The 17,261-nt window shown below is 60.5% G+C and overlaps 5 protein-coding genes across 29 annotated transcripts in view; 2 read left to right on the plus strand and 3 right to left on the minus strand.

The window, feature by feature from the left end:
* The window catches only part of MAPK8IP3 (mitogen-activated protein kinase 8 interacting protein 3), a 55,652-nt gene extending 51,454 nt beyond the window's left edge, over window positions 1–4,198 (plus strand). For all 21 annotated transcript variants that reach the window (XM_037034375.1, XM_037034380.1, XM_037034377.1 and 18 more), the window contains 11 exons: window positions 48–237; window positions 338–457; window positions 534–614; window positions 700–767; window positions 883–1,031; window positions 1,465–1,636; window positions 1,722–1,835; window positions 2,032–2,070; window positions 2,223–2,402; window positions 2,510–2,659; window positions 2,735–4,198. In XM_037034375.1, the coding sequence (XP_036890270.1) occupies window positions 48–237; window positions 338–457; window positions 534–614; window positions 700–767; window positions 883–1,031; window positions 1,465–1,636; window positions 1,722–1,835; window positions 2,032–2,070; window positions 2,223–2,402; window positions 2,510–2,659; window positions 2,735–2,856 (1,385 nt within the window). In that variant the 3' untranslated portion in view covers window positions 2,857–4,198. The remainder of the gene's footprint in view (window positions 1–47; window positions 238–337; window positions 458–533; window positions 615–699; window positions 768–882; window positions 1,032–1,464; window positions 1,637–1,721; window positions 1,836–2,031; window positions 2,071–2,222; window positions 2,403–2,509; window positions 2,660–2,734) is intronic.
* Window positions 4,199–4,231: 33 nt separating this feature from the next.
* Window positions 4,232–5,435, minus strand: NME3 (NME/NM23 nucleoside diphosphate kinase 3). 4 transcript variants are annotated; one of them, XM_037034407.1, is made up of 5 exons: window positions 5,315–5,424; window positions 5,092–5,234; window positions 4,906–5,007; window positions 4,711–4,823; window positions 4,232–4,605 (listed from the first exon to the last, which is right to left on the minus strand). In XM_037034407.1, the coding sequence occupies exons 1-5, from the start codon at window positions 5,358–5,360 to the stop codon at window positions 4,488–4,490; spliced, it is 522 nt and encodes a 173-aa protein (XP_036890302.1). In that variant the 5' UTR covers window positions 5,361–5,424; the 3' UTR covers window positions 4,232–4,487. The 4 variants fall into 4 exon arrangements, with proteins under 4 accessions (XP_036890302.1, XP_036890303.1, XP_036890301.1 ...); XM_037034408.1 differs by having other exon boundaries at window positions 5,104–5,234; window positions 5,315–5,421; XM_037034406.1 differs by having other exon boundaries at window positions 4,719–4,823; window positions 4,906–5,234; window positions 5,315–5,435.
* Window positions 5,436–5,742: 307 nt separating this feature from the next.
* On the minus strand, window positions 5,743–7,031 carry MRPS34 (mitochondrial ribosomal protein S34). The gene is made up of 3 exons (XM_037034404.1): window positions 6,693–7,031; window positions 6,497–6,539; window positions 5,743–6,411 (listed from the first exon to the last, which is right to left on the minus strand). Exons 1-3 carry the CDS (start codon window positions 7,011–7,013, stop codon window positions 6,119–6,121), a joined length of 657 nt encoding a protein of 218 aa, XP_036890299.1. The 5' UTR covers window positions 7,014–7,031; the 3' UTR covers window positions 5,743–6,118.
* A 63-nt stretch (window positions 7,032–7,094) lies between these two features.
* On the plus strand, window positions 7,095–10,876 carry EME2 (essential meiotic structure-specific endonuclease subunit 2). Of its 2 annotated transcripts, none has more exons than XM_037034399.1 (8): window positions 7,095–7,387; window positions 7,714–7,850; window positions 8,270–8,368; window positions 9,125–9,216; window positions 9,408–9,501; window positions 9,671–9,786; window positions 9,916–10,105; window positions 10,193–10,876. In XM_037034399.1, the coding sequence occupies exons 1-8, from the start codon at window positions 7,150–7,152 to the stop codon at window positions 10,361–10,363; spliced, it is 1,137 nt and encodes a 378-aa protein (XP_036890294.1). In that variant the 5' UTR covers window positions 7,095–7,149; the 3' UTR covers window positions 10,364–10,876. The 2 variants fall into 2 exon arrangements, with proteins under 2 accessions (XP_036890294.1, XP_036890295.1); XM_037034400.1 differs by having other exon boundaries at window positions 7,288–7,371.
* On the minus strand, window positions 10,861–16,516 carry SPSB3 (splA/ryanodine receptor domain and SOCS box containing 3). The gene is given in 9 exon segments (XM_037034398.1): window positions 10,861–11,650; window positions 11,910–12,035; window positions 12,116–12,218; window positions 12,301–12,488; window positions 12,603–12,783; window positions 15,450–15,588; window positions 15,590–15,691; window positions 15,693–15,739; window positions 15,741–16,516. Coding segments are annotated over 9 exon segments (1,335 nt in total). The 5' UTR covers window positions 15,849–16,516; the 3' UTR covers window positions 10,861–11,309.
* Window positions 16,517–17,261: the final 745 nt, after the last annotated feature.

The raw sequence follows: 17,261 nt of genomic DNA on the forward strand, positions 1-17,261 counted from the left end.
CCTTGTTCCTCCGCCTGCCCAGCCAGGCTTACCCCTCCCTTCCACAGGGGAGGTGGCTGCTGTGGCCAATGGGAAGGTCAACCCATCTCAGTCCACGGAGGAGGCCACGGAGGCCACAGAGGTTCCTGACTCTGGGCCCAGTGAGACAGAGGCAGCTGCGGTGCGGCCGGGGCCCCTCACAGAGCACGTCTTCACCGACCCGGCCCCTGCCCCACCCCCGAGTGCGCAGCCTGGCAGGTGGGCTCACTCAGATGGGCAGAGACGGGAGGGGTGGGCTGGCAGAGGTGGCAGGGGTGGGTCTCCGTGGGCTGCCCTGGAGCCATCATCCTTCCTGCAGTGAAAATGGGCCAGAGGCCAACCCGAGCGGTGTGCAGCCTGAGCAGGAGCCCAGTGGAGACCCCAAGGGGGCCAGCAGCAGTGCCTTGCCCACCATGTGGCTGGGAGCCCAGAATGGCTGGTAGGTGGGGCTTCAGGGGCAGAAGTCGGGGTGGGCCCCTTGGGCGAGCCCCCACCTATGCCGCCTCCTCCCACAGGCTGTACGTGCACTCAGCTGTGTCCAACTGGAAGACGTGTCTGCACTCCATCAAGCTGAAGGACTCAGTGTTGAGCCTGGTGTATGTGACCCCTGGCCAAGGGCTGGCATTGGGAGGGGGTCTGGGATGGCCCAACCCGAGCCTGGCTCACCACCTTCCCCTCCAGGCACGTGAAAGGACGCGTGCTGGTGGCTCTGGCGGACGGGACTCTAGCCATCTTCCACCGAGGGGAAGGTGAGGCCTGGCAGTTGTGGGCAGGTGGGCGACACTCGATGGTCCCGGCAGCAAATGAACTGCCCCCACTGTGGGACCTGGCCAGGCCCAAGCAGGTATGGTGAACTCTCTGCAGATGGCCAGTGGGACCTGAGCAACTATCACCTCATGGACCTGGGCCACCCACACCACTCCATCCGGTGCATGGCAGTTGTGTACGACCGCGTCTGGTGCGGCTACAAGAACAAGGTGCACGTCATCCAGCCCAAGACCATGCAGATAGAGGCAAGTGCCAGCACAGGGGCTTCAGGAAGGAAAGGGGCTCTTGCTGCCAGCATTTCTCCCAAAACACCTAACGGATGTTGCAGTCAAAGGGACTGCACTCAGGGAAGTGACTTATTTGTCCAAGGTCCACAGGCAGGCAGAAGGGCGGCTGGGCTGTGAACGTCAAACTGGAGCCCGCCTGCTGCTTCACTGTGAAATAAATCAGGTTGACACATGCATGGGATCCATGCACTTGCCCTCAGCCACCTGGATGCAGGCTCATGGTGTGGGGTGGTTGGCTGGGGCCCTCCTAGGAGCCTAGACCTGTGGGAGCCAATCAGGCACTGGAGCAAAGGCTGCATTGAGCTGGGTGGACATCAACGTGAAGCCTTGGCTAGGGCGAGTTCAGCTCCCCCTCCTCTGCCGCCATTGATGGGCTGCTGTGACCTTGCAGAAGTCATTTGATGCCCACCCACGGCGGGAGAGCCAGGTGAGGCAGCTGGCGTGGATCGGCGATGGGGTGTGGGTGTCCATCCGCTTGGACTCCACACTGCGGCTGTACCACGCCCACACCCACCAGCACCTGCAGGACGTCGACATTGAGCCCTATGTCAGCAAGATGCTGGGTAAGGCTCTGTTGGGCTGGGTCTGGTGGGGCGGAGAGGAGGGCCCGAGTTGGTGCTGACTCCGCCTCCTCCTCCCCGACCCCAGGCACGGGCAAGCTGGGCTTCTCTTTCGTGCGCATCACTGCCCTGCTCATTGCGGGAAACCGGCTCTGGGTGGGCACTGGCAATGGAGTCGTCATCTCTATTCCTCTGACCGAGAGTGAGTGACCCCAGACACCTGCACAGGTGGTGATGGCAACTGCTAAAGGGTGCGTGGTGGGGTCCTGGGGCGGGCATGCTCTGCCAGGCCACACACGGGACACTGTGCTGCGGTGGCCACAGCCACCCACAGCCTGCCCCTCCTGTGACTGCTTCTTTCCTCTCCCCTCTGTGCTGTGCCTCCCCCGTCCCCCCAGCTGTGGTCCTGCACCGAGGCCAACTCCTGGGGCTCCGAGGTAAGTCCAGAGGCCTGCTCCTGCTCTCAGAAAGAAGCCCCCCTACCCCAGACGCCCTGGGGGCCCTGGTGCACCCCTACCCTCTGCCCTCACCTGCTGGAAATCTCCCAGTTGCTGGGCTTGGCCCCTCCAGGCACTCTCTCTGTCTCCAGCCAACAAGACATCCCCTACGTCTGGGGAGGGGGCCCGCCCGGGGGGTGTCATCCACGTGTACGGCGACGATAGCACCGACAAGTCGGCTAGTAGTTTCATCCCATACTGCTCCATGGCCCAGGCCCAGCTCTGCTTCCATGGGCACCGGGATGCCGTCAAGTTCTTTGTCTCTGTGCCAGGTGAGTGGCTTGGCCCCAGTCCCTGCAGGGCAGCACCTATGGCCTCCCTTTGGGAGCCTTCGTGGGTACTCTGGTAGTCCGACTAAGGTCCCTGTACCCCATGACAGGGAACGTGTTGGCCACTCTCAATGGCAGCGTACTGGACAGTCCATCCGAAAGCCCTGGGCCCACAGCCCCTGCCTCAGATGCCGAGGGCCAGAAGCTGAAGAACGTGCTGGTGCTGAGCGGTGGGGAGGGCTACATTGACTTCCGCATAGGTGAGTGGGCGCTGCCTTCAGGCCCCAGGGACTCCCGGGTGGGGAATGCCCCTCACAGCCGGCTGCTCCCTCCAGGCGACGGAGAAGACGATGAGACGGAGGAGAGCGCGGCAGACGTGAGCCAGGTGAAGCCCATGCTGTCCAAGGCCGAGCGCAGCCACATCATTGTGTGGCAGGTGTCCTACTCCCCCGAGTGAGGCACAGCCTGCACTGCCCCTGCCTGACATCACCCTGTACATACGCTATGCCCTGCTCACTTGCCACGACTGCCCCGTGGGGCAGCCCACCAGCCCCTCTAACCTCTCAACCTGCAGCTTTCACCTTAGGTCCGGCCTGGGAGCTGACAGGGGCAGCAAGCAGCAAAGCAGGTCTGGCTGGGTGGGGGGGATGTGGGTGGGAGGGGCAGCCTCTGGGAACACCCTTTTCCCTAGCAGTTCCTGGCCCAGGGTCCAGAATTCCAGAATAAGCAGCCCCCAGGTAGCTCTCAACTGTACCCTGGGCTCCCCGTTCTCATCACTCACTCCTAGGACACCCAGAACAGGAAGCAGGGATTTCAGTCTGCCAAATATTCCCCCACCCAGGGCCCACTTGCCTTTGCCTGCTATCCATGAGCGTGGGGGTCTGACCCTAAGGGAGCCAGCCCAGCCACTAGCCTGCCCTGGATTCCCCCGCCCCATCCCTGCCAACCTAGGAACTGGCACGAAAGCATGCATCTGGGCTCCCTGGGGCAGCTGTTTGAGAAGACAGATGCCATCATCCTGCCGAAGCCCCCCGATTGTCCTGTGTGGCAGGCTCTCGGAGCCCTCACTGACCCATGTCCCCTCTCCCTGTCCTGGGCAAGCAAGCCCTGCAGTCCTGCTCCTCCTGGAATCCCCTAGGGTGGAATTTCTCAGTCTGTCAGGGCAGGCCTAGGCCTCATCATAAAGATGGGGCCATTGGGATGCAAGCTCAGCCTCAGGGTGATGGGAGAAGATGGGGGATTCAGGGCCTGCCTCCCAAGCAGTCTCCAAGGAGCCCAGTTCCCAAGACATGCTAAGTGCCTCGGGCTGGTGGTGTGGCCTTCTCCCTCAAGGGCAACTGACAAGCTGGCAGCAGAGGCCCGAAGGGCTAAGGACAGGGACCACCTACCCAGCTCTAGGAGCATGCGTTCGCCTGCTTTGAAGGGTACTGCCCTGGACTGCTGCCTCTCCGCCTGCCCAGGCCTTACTCCTGCTCCAAAAGGCACTGATGAGGGCAGCCCCAGGCCCTGCTGCCCACCCACCTCCCACCAGAGAAGCACAGATCTCGGGCAGCCATCCCACAGCCCAGCCAGACACGGCTGCACTCACATGCAGCTGCAGGATTCCCCCCACCACCCTGCCACTCTCCACTGTGACGTACGTCAGGTCCCTCGTCTGTTCCCACAGGGCCAAGAATGACTGGGGGGGTTATACAGGTGGGTGCAGCTGGGGGAAGGGACTGGGTGACTTTTCTCAGGCTTTGGCCCTGCAAGCAAACCTATGTAACTGCTCTGTATGTAATAAATGTCTTATCACGGTACCTCTGTGTGTCTGGACCCAAAGCAACATGTGCTCCAGATTTTCTTCAGTTTATTATAAAAAGAAACACTGGACCAAGCTGAGTGAGTGCCAGGGTTCCCCGCCTTGGTGCATTTCCAGGCATGCTGTAAACAGCGGCATGCCGGGCTTGGGCAGGCCCACCTCCCCTGTTGGAGATCCTAGAGGAGCACTGTGAACCCCAACCTATAGCAGCATGTTTATCCCAAGAGGCCCTGGGCGCCTAGGGTTGGGTCCTCTGCCGCTTAAGGAGGACTGGCCCCCCTGCCCCATTACTCATACAGCCAGTGCTCGGCGCTGTCCTCCCAGCAGAAGAGCTCGTTAGGGTGGAACCAGAGTGCGATCTCACGGCGGGCGCTCTCCACGGAGTCGCTGCCGTGAATCACGTTCCTGCGCAGGAAAAGCGCCAGTAAGCACTGGGAGGACTCCCACGATGCCTAACTAGGGTGGTTGAGGCTGGGGATAAGAATGTCCCTGGGGGGGGGGCGGCCTTACTTGCCGACCTCGATACAGAAATCCCCGCGGACAGTGCCCGGCAGGGCGTTTGCCGGATCTGTGGCCCCGATTAGTGCCCGCGAGGTGCTCACGACGTCCAGCCCCTGCCACACCTACAGACAGATCAGTGGAGAGGGGTCGGTGGAGCGGGATCCAGGGTGCCGTCCAGCGCGCCTCCTGCCCTCCTGCACTCACCATGGCTACTACCGGCCCCGAGCCCATGTACTTGACCAGGCGGTCGTAGAAAGGGCGCTCCCGCAGCTCAGCGTAGTGCTCTCGCAGCAGCTCCTCCGAGGCCTGGGGAGGGAGGGGGTCCGGCTCCAAGGCACCGCCCTCTCCCGCGCCCAACTGCCCGCCCTGCACTCTCCGGCGAACCCCCGCCCCTGACTTCACCTGCACCAGTTTCAGAGCCACCAGCTTGAAGCCCTTCCTCTCGAATCGCCGCACGATCTCGCCTACCAGCCTCCGCTGCACGCCGTCGGGCTTCACGGCCAGGAAGGTGCGCTCATGCACCCCGGAATAGGCTGCGGGACCGGGAAAGTGGCACGTCCCGCTGCGGCCCTCCCCACCCAGCTTGGCCCCAGGACCCGGCCGCGCTGCTTACCCCCTGAGAAGAGGTTAGCGAAGATGGTCAGCACCAAACAGATCATGATGGCGGCAGCGGCTGGAGCTGAGTGCGGACTGGGCGGGGGGAGGGTGGAGGCGGGGCCCACACTTAAAGGGGCCGCGGCCTGACCCCCCCTACCCCTGTGCCGGCCTTCGGGAGTGGAGGTGTCCAGGAGGGCGGGAGCTGGGAGGACACAGGCGAGGTAGTGAACCTTGACTACCCTCCACGCCCACACCAGGACCCCAGAGGCCTCGGGGCCCGGAGGTTTCCGTGCGACTACCACATCTATGCCACCCCCAATCCGCTCTTGTCTCTCTGTCCATCAGGCCAGAGACACCACTGTGTCAGTTTTTTTTCTCCCCACACTTCTGCAGCCCATCAGCCAGGGTCTCCTAACCCAAACTCGAAGAAACCACAACCCGGGATTGCTTCATTTATCTTTATTCGCGTTCAAGCTTTGGTTCTGGTTGAGGCAACGCATTGATAGGGAAGGGAAGCCAACCTGGGAGTGACAGGGGCCAGCGCTGGGCCTCCACAACCGCCAGCACCGCTTTCAGCTTTCCCTCAGCAGCTGCCTCCTGTGGGCCTCCTCAGTGAGACTTGGGTGTTGGGCAACAGGGTCAGAGGCGACACAAGTGCAGAGGCGCCAACCTTTGTTCAGTGCAGTCTCTGAACAAGTCACGGAGGTCAGATAAGATAGCATCTGGAGAACGGATTCAGGTGTACCCCAAAGATACTTTGTTTCATCAGAATGTTGCTCGCTGCCTTACACCCTTCAGGCAGCCTGCCGGTCCTGGCATTTTAAACTGGAGTGCCCTTAGCCTTACTCTTTGCCTCTTGTTTCGCAGGGTAGTCCCAGGGATCAATGCGTATTCTCCCCAGATTCAGCATGGGCTCCTCGGTGCTGTTGTCCCCATTTTTCTGTCGCTCTGCTAGAATCATGGCCCGAAGCAGCGGAGGGTAGGGCACAGAGGGCTGAGTGTCTTCTGGCCCCGGCGTGAAAGCGGTGAAGGCCTCCTCCTCGTGCTTGGGCACCAGCCGCCAGTCGTGGTACATGACCTGTTCGATCTCCCGGGGCTCTTTTTCCGTCTTCCCTGAGGAAAGAGAGAAGGGGTTTATTGCACATACTCCCGGCACACTCTGTGCCAGCAACCACCCCACCCATCTCGGACTCCTTACCTTTGAAGGTCAAGATACCCCAGGCCCTACCGTGGTCCAAGTTCTGCAAAGCAAATAGGGAGGGGATAAGCTCACAGAGCTTTCCTTCCCCCAGAGATCAGGACGCAGGAGAACCCTTCCCACAAAGCCGCGTGTAGGGTGAGCAGTGCAGCCCCGCGTTACTCCGGAGTCGGGAGGCAACAAGCGGCGCACGAACCTGCGCCGTGTAGTCCGGCCGGACACGCGTGAGGCGCCAGTAGCACGGTTGGTCGTGCCGCCACAGCCAGGACTTGCGCGTGACTAGACGGCCCAGGCCGAAGAACGGGAGGCGGCCAAGCAGCTGCAGGAGGCGGCTCTCGCGCTTCACGTCTGCCCAGGCCCGTACCGGCAGCCGGCGGCCGGAGTACGGCCGCGTCAGCGTCTCGTAGTCTAGGGCATAGCGCTGTGAGTCCCGCGGCCGGTCCCGCTGCTCGCGGAAGGCCCGCACCCTGCGGGCCAGCTCCGCGATTAGCCGCGGCCGCACTTTCTTGCGCGCCATAGTCCGTCCCTGCCTCCGTGCTCCACCTGGAAGGCGCCGCCGCACTTCGCCAAGCCGGCCCGCCGCCGGAAGTGCCTGGTGTTCTCCGTGAAGGTGTCCGGGTGCGGCCGGAAGCGGAGGAGAGACTGGACAGGCTATGGCGAAGGCTGGGCCACGGAGGGCCGGGGGCTCTTATCGGGCCCGGGAACAGCGGCGGCCCCCGACCTGGGAGATCTCGGACTCGGACACCGAGGGCGCCGCCAGCGCGGAAGCCGACTCGGAGGCCGCCACGAGGGCCCGGGATCCGGCGGAGGAGCGCAGAGCGACGGCCGAGGCGCTACAGCTGCTGCGGCCAGAGCAGGCGCTGCGGCGACTTACGGTGCGCGTGGACCCAGGTGCGCCCAAGGGTGAGGTCAGGGGCCCTGTGAGAAGCTGCAGTTCTGCTGAACCTCGAGCTTTGGAATCTCCTGGGAGGTAGTCCCCGGTCCACTGTGGGGTGAGAGGGGCATCTGTCAAGCCTGCCTCTTGGCCAGGAATTGGCTCCGGCTTTCCAACTGGGGGGCTTGATGAAAAGACCCCAGGATCTGGACCCGATTGTGCTCTTGGAGCTGGGGGAATGAATCTGTGTGTTTGTAACACGCCGCCCAGGTCTGGGTCTGCCGTGAGTAGCATCCTCATGTGGAGAAAAAGGAGTGACAGTTGTCAATTCTGCCCACCTCAGCCATTCTAGAAGATGCAGGTGCTGACATCCTGATGGAGGCCTTGGGCTCTCTGGGCTGTGAGTACCACATCGAGCCCCAGCGCCCTTCCCGGAGCCTCAGGTGGAGCAGAGTGAAGCCAGAACCTTGTCTCAATAATGTGAGTGCCCCAGCAGCCTCGTTACATAGTGCGACCCTGGGTCAGGTGATTCACCCCTGTGATTCCATATGAGGCAGCTGCTCTAAACATGCATATAAGCTAAGAACAGGGAATGCGGAGTGGGTGATGCCCAAGCCACCCTGCTGGTCAGATGCTGGCCTGGGTCCAGGGTCTGAACTCAGCTGGTGGCTGAGGAATGTTCCGCCCCCCTTGATGCTGTGATCAGTGCTCCTGCCAGCCCTATGGACCAGCCCTGGTCTTGGCCTCAGCAGGAAACCACATTGGCTTCTGTGGAGTAGACCTTGTGGGCATGGGCTTGCCTGTGGCCATGAGCCTTACAGCTGCTGCGGAGCCCAGCCCGAGGCCCTGAGGCACTTGAGGCTGAGGGTGAGCAGCAGTACCCCTGGATGTCCCCACAGGTGTCTGCTGAGTTGTTGGCCGCAGGTGAGCAGGAACTTCTGCTGCTGCTGCTGCTGGAGCCTGAGGAGTTTCTGCAGGGTGTCTTCCAGCTGACCCAGGTGCTTGGTGGGGGCTGGGTTCCCAGCCTAGCTGTGATGTTCTGCTGGCCCTTACCAAAGGCAGAGGAGCTGGAGAGGGCATGCAGTGGGCTGGGCCCCTCTCTGTTCAACAGCTAAGATGTTGTGGATGAGGTGCAGGGAGCCAGCTGGGCTCTTGGCCTGGGAGCAGACCATAGCCGCAGCTGTTTGTTGAGGGCAGAAGCAAGGATAAGGAGGGCCCTCTGTAGAGCTGAGTTAGAAGCCAGAGGTGGGAAACTGGTGAGATGGGGCCTGGAGACTTGGGCTGTGGGTTGGCTGTGCAGTCCAGCTGTGTGAGCCAACAGCCCAGCCCCACCTGGCAGAAGGAGCAATAGGGACTGCTCAGCTGATGTTTCCAACAGAGTGTCATTAGGTTAGACCCCCTTCCCGGTCCCAGCGTCTGCGGTTCAGCATTTATCAACCACCTGCTGCCAGGTGAATGCCAAGCTGTGGTGCAGAGTAGATCAGGAATAGGAAGAGGGACTGAGCTCAATTCTTTTTAGGAGTCTGGGGCACACCCCCAGGCTTCCATAGGCCTCCTTGACCTCATGGTATGCACACAGCTGGTTTTCTAAAGAGAGCTGGCTGGGAAGAGGAAGTTTGCTCCAGTCTCCTCCCAGGACCACTAAGCCTTTCTTGCTCCCCATCCTTCTGCAAACTGGCAGTGGCCTGGTGGCCCATGAGCCCCGCCTGCCACAGCCCTGAAAAACAGGTGTGATAAGTCTTCTTAATTTGTAGATCTGTGGCCCAACCTGCTCAGTGCCCTGGATCTCTCCGGAGAGCCCTACCTGCCCCCACCTGGCTGTCATTGGACTGGATGCCTACCTGTGGTACTAGGCCACTCTCATACCCTTAGCAGGCCTGGTTGGGGTGGGGAATTCAGGGAAAAGGTCAGGGTAGCTCTATGGCTACTGTGACATGGCTAAACCCCTCCCATGGGTGGGCTCTGGGGGCAGTGGTACTCGAGAAGGGTGGGCCCAGTGGGGTATGGGGAGCTGGAAGGACAGTCATCTCTGCGCAGGTCTCGCCAGCCCAATGCCCAGGAGATGCGGCAGCCAGAGAGTCCAGGCATGGCTCATGCCAAGGTGGTGGTTGGCTGGCCTGAGGTGGAGGAGGTGAGAGGTCAGGTTGGGTGAGGTGGTTGGCCTTGGCCCTGGCATTCAGGCCAGTTTCTGAGGCCCAGGTCCTGGTTTTGGTCACAGAAGACAAGTGGGGTTGGTCCCAGCTGGGTGTCTCCCAGGGGAGCCCTCCTCTGACCCACCCTTGTGGGTGCATCTTCCTCAGGCCCTGGTGCTGCTGCAGCTCTGGGCGAACCTGGACGTGCTGCTGGTGGCCTCCTGGCAAGAGCTGAGCCAGCACGTGTGTGCCTTCACCAAGGCCCTAGCCCAGCGCCCCTTCAAGTGCGTGACCCCTACCCCACCTGATAGCTGATACCAGGAGGGTGGCAGAACACTTGGAGGGGTGGCCTCTGGGGGCCTGCATGGTCAGATGAAGCCTCTAGAAACCTCCTTGTACGCCCCCATCCTCAGACGGTTCCAGGAGTCCAAGGCCTTTTCATTCTGCACAGCCAGGCGCTGGGTGGCAGGCGAGCGAGTGACAAGAGATGGCATAGGGCTTCGGGGGGCCTGGTGGCGGCAGATCAGGCAGTTCAACCGGGTCAGCCCGGCAGTGGCTGATGCTGTTGTCGCTGCCTTCCCATCGCCCCGCCTTCTGCAGCAGGTGAGCCCTCTCCTACTCTTGGCTCCCTCCCAGATGTGGAGGCCAGGTCCCTGTGGCTTGCCCTGCTCATCCCTGTGCCTAACCTAGGCGTACCTGGCCTGTGGCACCGAGCAAGAGCGCATGGCCCTCCTGGCTGACCTCCCTGTGAAGGTGGATGGAGGTGGTCGGCTCCGAAGGGTGGGCCCCGACCTTTCTCGCCGAATCTGCCTCTTCCTGACCTCTACCAACCCTGATCTCCTCCTGGATCTGAGCTCCTGACCACGCCAGCACGACCTACAGGGCCTTCTCTGCCACCAGCAGGACAGCAGGCAGCCCAGCCTGGGAGTGACCAGACACCAGAAGGGGTGAGAGGGGGAAGAGCTGTCACCTAGCACAACCAGTCCCTCAGCCTGGGGAGGGGCTCTCCATCAGGTCTGAACCTGAGGGAGGCACAGGTAGCAGGAAAAGTTCTGGAATAACAGGTGCCTCTCCAGATGGCGTGCTGGTAGGGCTGGGGAGCACCCATGTCCCTGCTGGGGGGACAAGCACCGTCGCCTGGAGGCTTGGGGGTGGCGCCTTCAGAGGAGAGGTGAGAAAAACTTCCTGGAGGAAGGGAACCGGGCCCTGTTCCCAAGGCAGAACCAGGCCAGAGCCACGCCACACCACCAGAGCCACGCCACACCACCAGAGCCACGGGAAAAAAGCTGTGAGCACCTGTGTGCCCCAGGTCTCAGCATGGATTCCTTTTCATTCTACCACTATGGAGATGTCAGGCATAAATTCTTAAGTTTATTACAGTTGTTTCAATCTTGGACAGGAGGAATAGTTGATGACATGCAAAGCAAGTGAGGACAAACCCAAGGTTCCCAGAGCCTGGTGGCCACAGGAAGGCCGACCTCAGACCAGGCCTTGGACACCTCCCCGGCCTGTGCACTCAGTCCAGAAGGGCTGGGGGTGACTCCTAAGAGACTCTAAGGAGGGAAGCGGTGGCTCCCACACCTGGCACAGGAAGCAGATGGACTCAAGACAGTCCCGGTATCAGGATCCCAGGGCTTGTGGCCCTGAGTCCGTGGCAAGGCCTGTCCCAGCCTCCAATGGCAGAGAGAGCGCCCATGCAGACCTAGGCTCAACTCCTCCCTCTCCTGTTACCCTGGAGCACAGCCTGAGGGAAGGATGAAGAAAATGCCATCTCAGCCTCAGAAGGCAGTTTTCATTGGAAAATAAGTTAGGTCCTTCGGCAGCGCTTCCTCTGGTAGCGCCGGGTCTCTGGGTTGTTGGGACTGGCCGTGGCCTTGGGTGAGGGCACAGGGGTCTTGTGGTGGCCACAGCTCATGCTCAGGACCCAGCCCAGCTTGTGGTGCAGCACCTGCTTGAGGCCAGGAGGCAAGGGCAGGCCTTCAAGTGTGTCCCCAGAGTTGGGCCGCAGCTGGCGCAGGCGGTGGCAGCATAGGTACTGCAGGGAGGTGGCGCTGGCACAGGAGCGGATGACCTTCATGCTGCTCTTGGCCGCCGTGGAGCACACCATCGGATAGAACTTCCTGTTCTGCAGCTTGGTGGCTGCCACTCCTAGGGGAGGGGGCACGGCCTGAAACCTGGGCCAGGAGGGGACTCGACCACTCCTTGGACATCCTCCTTGGGTAACAGGTGGCACTTGTGCTGACCCACCTTCTGGAGACCTTGGGACCTTAGATTTCTTTCTCCAAGGACACCTTTATGGGAGCCCTGAGGCCTCTCAGCCCGGGCCCCAGTCTGCTTCCTGCAGTACCTCAGTAGGAGCAACCCCCCCGCAGGCACGTGTCTCCCCTGGGACCCTGACCACCCTTACCGATGCACTTCCTGTTCTTAAAGAAGGTCAGTGTCCCGTGCCAGGTGTCCAGGTGCACGCCAATGATGGAGCCCTGGCCGAACCGCGAGGAGAAGCTCATCTTATCGCCCTTGTGGTGGAGGAGCCCTGGTGGACAGCAGGGTGGGGGTCAGCTCTGAGGCATGAGGGCTCCTCTCAGCCTGCCTGGCCATAGGGACCCCACGCACCTGTGTAGGAGAGGCCCCAGCTGTCCTCGTCCCTGCCGAGTAGGCTGCAGAACGTGTGGTGGTACTTGTCCAGGTCCACGTCCGATGTCCCGATGCCCACCATCTGGGGACCACAGGCCTGGCAGAGAGGACCCGGGGCACCCAGCAACACCCCCTGCCCACCCCGTGCCCTGCTGCCAACTTACCATATCAGTGCCATAGACGGGGGAAGTCATCTTGATCTCCCAGAAATGCTGCCCCTCCCCCAGCTCCTTGGTGCCTCGAATGGCTGCTGTGCCACAGCTGTACTCCACATGGAAGTTGACCTTCCGGTTGTCACAGCTCAGCAGAGTGGCCGAGGACTTATTCAGGTCATCCCAGACCCAATCAAAATCTGGGAGAGGAAAGGCCAGGCGGGGGTAGTCTCCTGGGCCCCTGCTGGGCCCTCCTTACCCAGCCCCAGAGGCCTGCCTCAGCCAGTCCAGGTGACCCCACAGCAGGCGCTTACATTCATCTTCCTCCCCACAGCGGCAGTCCCTGCCCCGGTGGGCTGCCGTGTACAGGCTGCTGCAGAAGGAGGCCTCACTCTGGTTATCACAGTTGCAGAAGGACTCGCCTGTCACAGGCACAGCGCTGGGGATGGATGGCGGCAGGGACAAGTACTCGGGGTCAGAGTCAGAGTCACTGTGCTGAGAAAGGAAAGCAGGTTGTGCCCCTGTGTCTTCTGCACCTGCCTGCTGCGCTGAGAACAGGCCAGCAGACAAACTGCTCCAGGAAAGATCTGGAGTCTGGCCTCAAAGGGCTTCCCCAGGTCCCCAGTGCACTGCTGGCCCACACTTCTACGGCACCCCCAGAGTGACTTTGGTCACCTCCTGGCTCAGGAACTGGGAGGGCCTCCTTCCCAAAGGCCTACTAAGCCACCAGCTTCCCAAGAGTGAGCTTAAGAGCTCAACCCCATTCTTGTACATCCAAGGGGGCCCGGAGGCCCAGGCACAGGTGAGCCCACAGCAGGGCTTCCTGCTTGGCCATTGGTCTCCAAGCAGCTTCGATAGCACAGAATAGCCATGGACCCACCAAGGGTGGCCTGAAGCAGGGGAGCCTCTTGGCAAAGCCCTTGGTGACCTAGTGAAGGCAGCCCAGGTCTCCCCACAGGTGGAAGTCGGGCCCGACTGGGACTCCTAACTGGCAGTACCTGCACACATCTCAGGGCTGTGGCTCTTTCGTCACCCTGCAAGGGGTGGCCCTTAGCCCCCAATGAGCCCAGGGTTTTCATGCTGTTCCTTCAACCCTGTCAGAAAAACATTCACTGGGTGCCTGGCCCTCTCTCTACCTGGGGGGCCCATCCTGGGCTTGATCTCAAGCCGAGCTCATCGGGTTCTGGTGACTGCTGACCCACCCTCTCCTGGAGGCCAGCGAGAGATGCTCTGTGCAACTAGTCATTACTGCTCTGAAGCCACACATGCCCCTCTCACACCCACCTTGGCTCTGGACCCCAGGCCAACCCTGGTCTCACTGACCAAGACCCAGAAGGTACAGGCAGCTTCTGCCTGCCTGCTCTGCTGCCCTCTTGGGTTGGCCCGGGGTCCTGGTCTGGCTCCTGCCTCCACACTAGTCTCTGATGGTTCCTCTTGCCTCCTTGAAATACCCTCTACATATCAGCCCAGGTGACCTCGCTGAGTCCTAGGGAAACTCATGCAACCCTGAGAATATGCTACACTCTCCATCAAAGCTCACTAGGCCCATTCCCTTGCCCCCGACCCGTCACAGGGGAAGTCTCTTTGCCCTGGGATGGCAACTTTCAGATATCACTTCAAAGATGTGCCTCTAGTCCTCCCTCCTGGGTCCTGTTCCTTTTCATCTCTCCTCCAACAGTTTCATTTGTCCTGTTGACCTTTCTCCTCCCACCAAAACTGAAGCTCTGCTGGGGAAGAGCCTTGTCCTTGCTTTCCTATTATGCCCAGGGCCCACATAGAAGCCTGTGAATCAACCAGAGACTGAACTAAGAGAGTTGAACCCAAGTCAGTGAGAGAGGGGGACAGTCTTTCTGACAGTAAGAAAGGAGACGAATCAAGCCTAAATCACCCCACTAGCATGGAATGGTGATCCCCCCAAAGCCAAGGCAGCATATCATCAGCCAGACACAAGCCCCTTCCCAGAGTCAGAAGCCTGGGTGCAGACCTGAATACTGTAGGCCTGGAGGTCAGTCTGGGTGGACGACAGACCCAGTCCCAGGGCAAGCCATAATAAGGGCAGAAGGGAAGGGAGACATCTGTGTTCAGCCTTCAAAGATGCCAAGGTGACACATCCACCTGTTGGCCCCCACACCCAAGTACTCCAGACCAATTAGGTGATGGGGCCGGCTGCACGCAGGCATGTGTCAAACACAGTACCCCAGCCCACAACACTGCCTGCATCCCAGAGTGATGAGCCAGCAAGGCAGGGACAGACACAGGAACACAGACTGTTGCTGGCCATGTGGTCAGGACAGGAGCTGGAGGAAGGACAGGAATCCAGGTCTGGGTCTCTAGCTGGCCTGGGCAGGGATTTGGGGGAGGCCCCAGGATGCTATCAACCCAAAATAGTTGACTCTAATTCTCCTTCAAGGCCTAGCATTTCCACAGGGCTCAGCCCTCACTCTAGGAAGGAGAGGTGCACACTTCCCCATCCCTGAACGCCTGGCTGAGCGAGGGCAACATGCAGAGTGGGTGTGACAAAGCACAGACAAGTCATCCAAGGATCAGTCTTGCAGGAAACGGTGGAGGTGACTCAAGGCAGAGCCAACCCCCTGCTCTGATTCAAGATTCTGGAAGATGATTTGAGAATCCACCTGCCAGTCACCTAGCAATGGGTGCAAAAGCCACAGAGCCCGGCCATTCGCAGGGTGGGAACGGTCAGCCTCCAGCTACAGAGCCTTGGGTACATCAGGCAGTCTGCACTGAGACAAGCAGCTGACCTGCTTTTCCAACCTGAACTTGGGGGTGGCTGAGTGGGGAAAGGCACAGGAATTGTAGTTTTCAAGACAATGTCTTTTTTACATGCATACACACAAATTTAGAGCACATCTGAACAGAGGAACTGTCCAGGAGGCTAACATGGAGTTAACAACGGGGACCTGGAAATGGGCTGAGAAATGGAATGAAGATGTTCTGAATGAACTGACCAAAAAACCAATTGCCACCCCCTTCAGTGCAAAGAGTATAAACAGGAATGTGGTATCTGTCTGGAGGTCCTGTCACCTCAAGGCCATGTGGGTCCTTAACCAGGGCAAACCCAGGGTGAGCAACAGGGTCCTACTGCACCAGGGAAAAGCCTGCCTTGGGGGTCTCCTCACTTTATTCCAGTAGTACCCACTCACCTGCCCATCTGAGTCATAGCTCCGGTTAGCGGTCCCTGCGAGAGCCATGGCCCGGGCATCTGCATCTCGGTGGGCTGCACTAAGGACGAAGTGCCATGCTCTGCTGCTCCGGGGGCGCCTGGCCATGGTGGACAGGATCTGGGAGGAAACAGGTTTTGAGCAAAGAAAATACCCAGCACATTGGAAGGTCTCCCAACAACCCTAGCTTCTGTCCCTTGGCCAGCTGTGCCAGACCACCCCCCACAAAGGTGGGGGGTTTCTTGAGCCAAGTAGGTACCAAGCTGGGGCTCCAGAACTCCCCGCAGAAGTTCCTACCTCACCCCAGTGTCCAAGCATCTTGATGAGACCTAGGTACAGAATGTGAAAGGCCACCCAGACACCCATGACTCTCAAATACATATCTCAGCCCAGCTCTGAGATCAGCCTCAGGAGCCCAGGTGGGCGGCCGGTATGGCCCTCAGGCATCTCAAATCTCACCTGGCTCCTCCCCCATTGTACAGTTTGACAAAAGGCATCTCCAACCTCCCAAGTTCCTCATGCCAGACTCATAGCCGTCACCCCCCCCCACCCACCTACCTGCCTTCTTCCTTCCCACCATGGCCTGAGGGCCCACACACACCCAACCCCACCCACTTCACTCCCTATAGTCAAGCTGCTTTTGAACTCTTGAACATTTAAGTAAATCTTAACACATCTTCAAACTTCTTAGGGCTTATCACTGTTCTTAGAATAAAAGGTAAAATCCCCCAAAGCCTATCAAGTTCTCTTGGTCTTCTCCAATCTGCAGTGGCCTTGTCCTAATCGCTACCCCTCCCCCTTGCCGAGAATGCCTTCCACTGCCCTCTTTGGCTCTAAGCTTCCGCATCCGACTCACAGTAACACTTCGACTTCCGTGATTATCTACTGCCTCGCTGTTCCCTGAACTGAACCCCCCAGGAGGACAGGGGCTGTTCCCCAGTGAAGAACCCTCCAGGAACAGGCCAGTGCTGGTGATTAAGCGTAGGCACGGCTTTCCAGGGTCGGGAGCGCCGTCTGCAGAACCAGATCCCCCTCCCTCCAGCAACGGCGCTGCACCGCTCCTTCACCTGCGTGTCCAAGCCCGTCCATCGGCCGGCTCCAGTTGGCCGGCCTAGTCACCATCTGCCGCGTCTGCAGCGCCCAGTAGGCGCCACGCGATACACGCGGAGTGACCAGCGTACGAGACTGTCTCCGGCCTGGAAGCAGGAGGACTCCTACTAGTTCCAGTTTCGGTCGGCGTTGCCGCTCCTCCCCGCGCTACGCGGCGGGCCTACGGTGTGGGCCAGCCCGCTCCTCCCGCCCCGCCCCAGCGCTGGCCGCGAGAACAAATGCGCGGCTGGGCTCCGCCGCCGGGGGTCCCGCAGGGCCACGGTCCTCCCCGGCGGGCGGGCGGGGAGACGCAGACACGACCCGGTCTCACCTGCACTGCTCCGCTGTCGCTGCCGGCCGTGACCCACTTTCCGCTCCGGAGCCAGACGTAAACAATCCCCGCCCCCTGCATCGCATTGGCCAAACAGCCGCAGGCGGGCGCTCTGGGCCTTGGGCTCTGGCCAGCCGCGCGGCCCGCGCCTCTTGCCAGGAGGCTGCTGAATCTGTCAATCTTGACTCCGTATCCTCATTGGTCACATCTCAAGCTATCGGAGACAACATCCGCCTACATAAGGAAGGGCGAGGTGGGGATGCTGCCCCACACTCAGGGGTTGAATAGGCAGTGGGTTCACCTCCGGTACGGCGTCCGCGCCGGAACTGCGTACTTCCTTTGTGCAATTTGATTGGCTAGGGCCTAGCAATAAA

The sequence above is a fragment of the Sturnira hondurensis genome, unplaced genomic scaffold (genome assembly GCF_014824575.4).
Source record: "Sturnira hondurensis isolate 20B ecotype Veracruz unplaced genomic scaffold, ASM1482457v3 Scaffold0022179, whole genome shotgun sequence".
Classification (NCBI taxonomy): Eukaryota; Metazoa; Chordata; class Mammalia; order Chiroptera; family Phyllostomidae; genus Sturnira; species Sturnira hondurensis.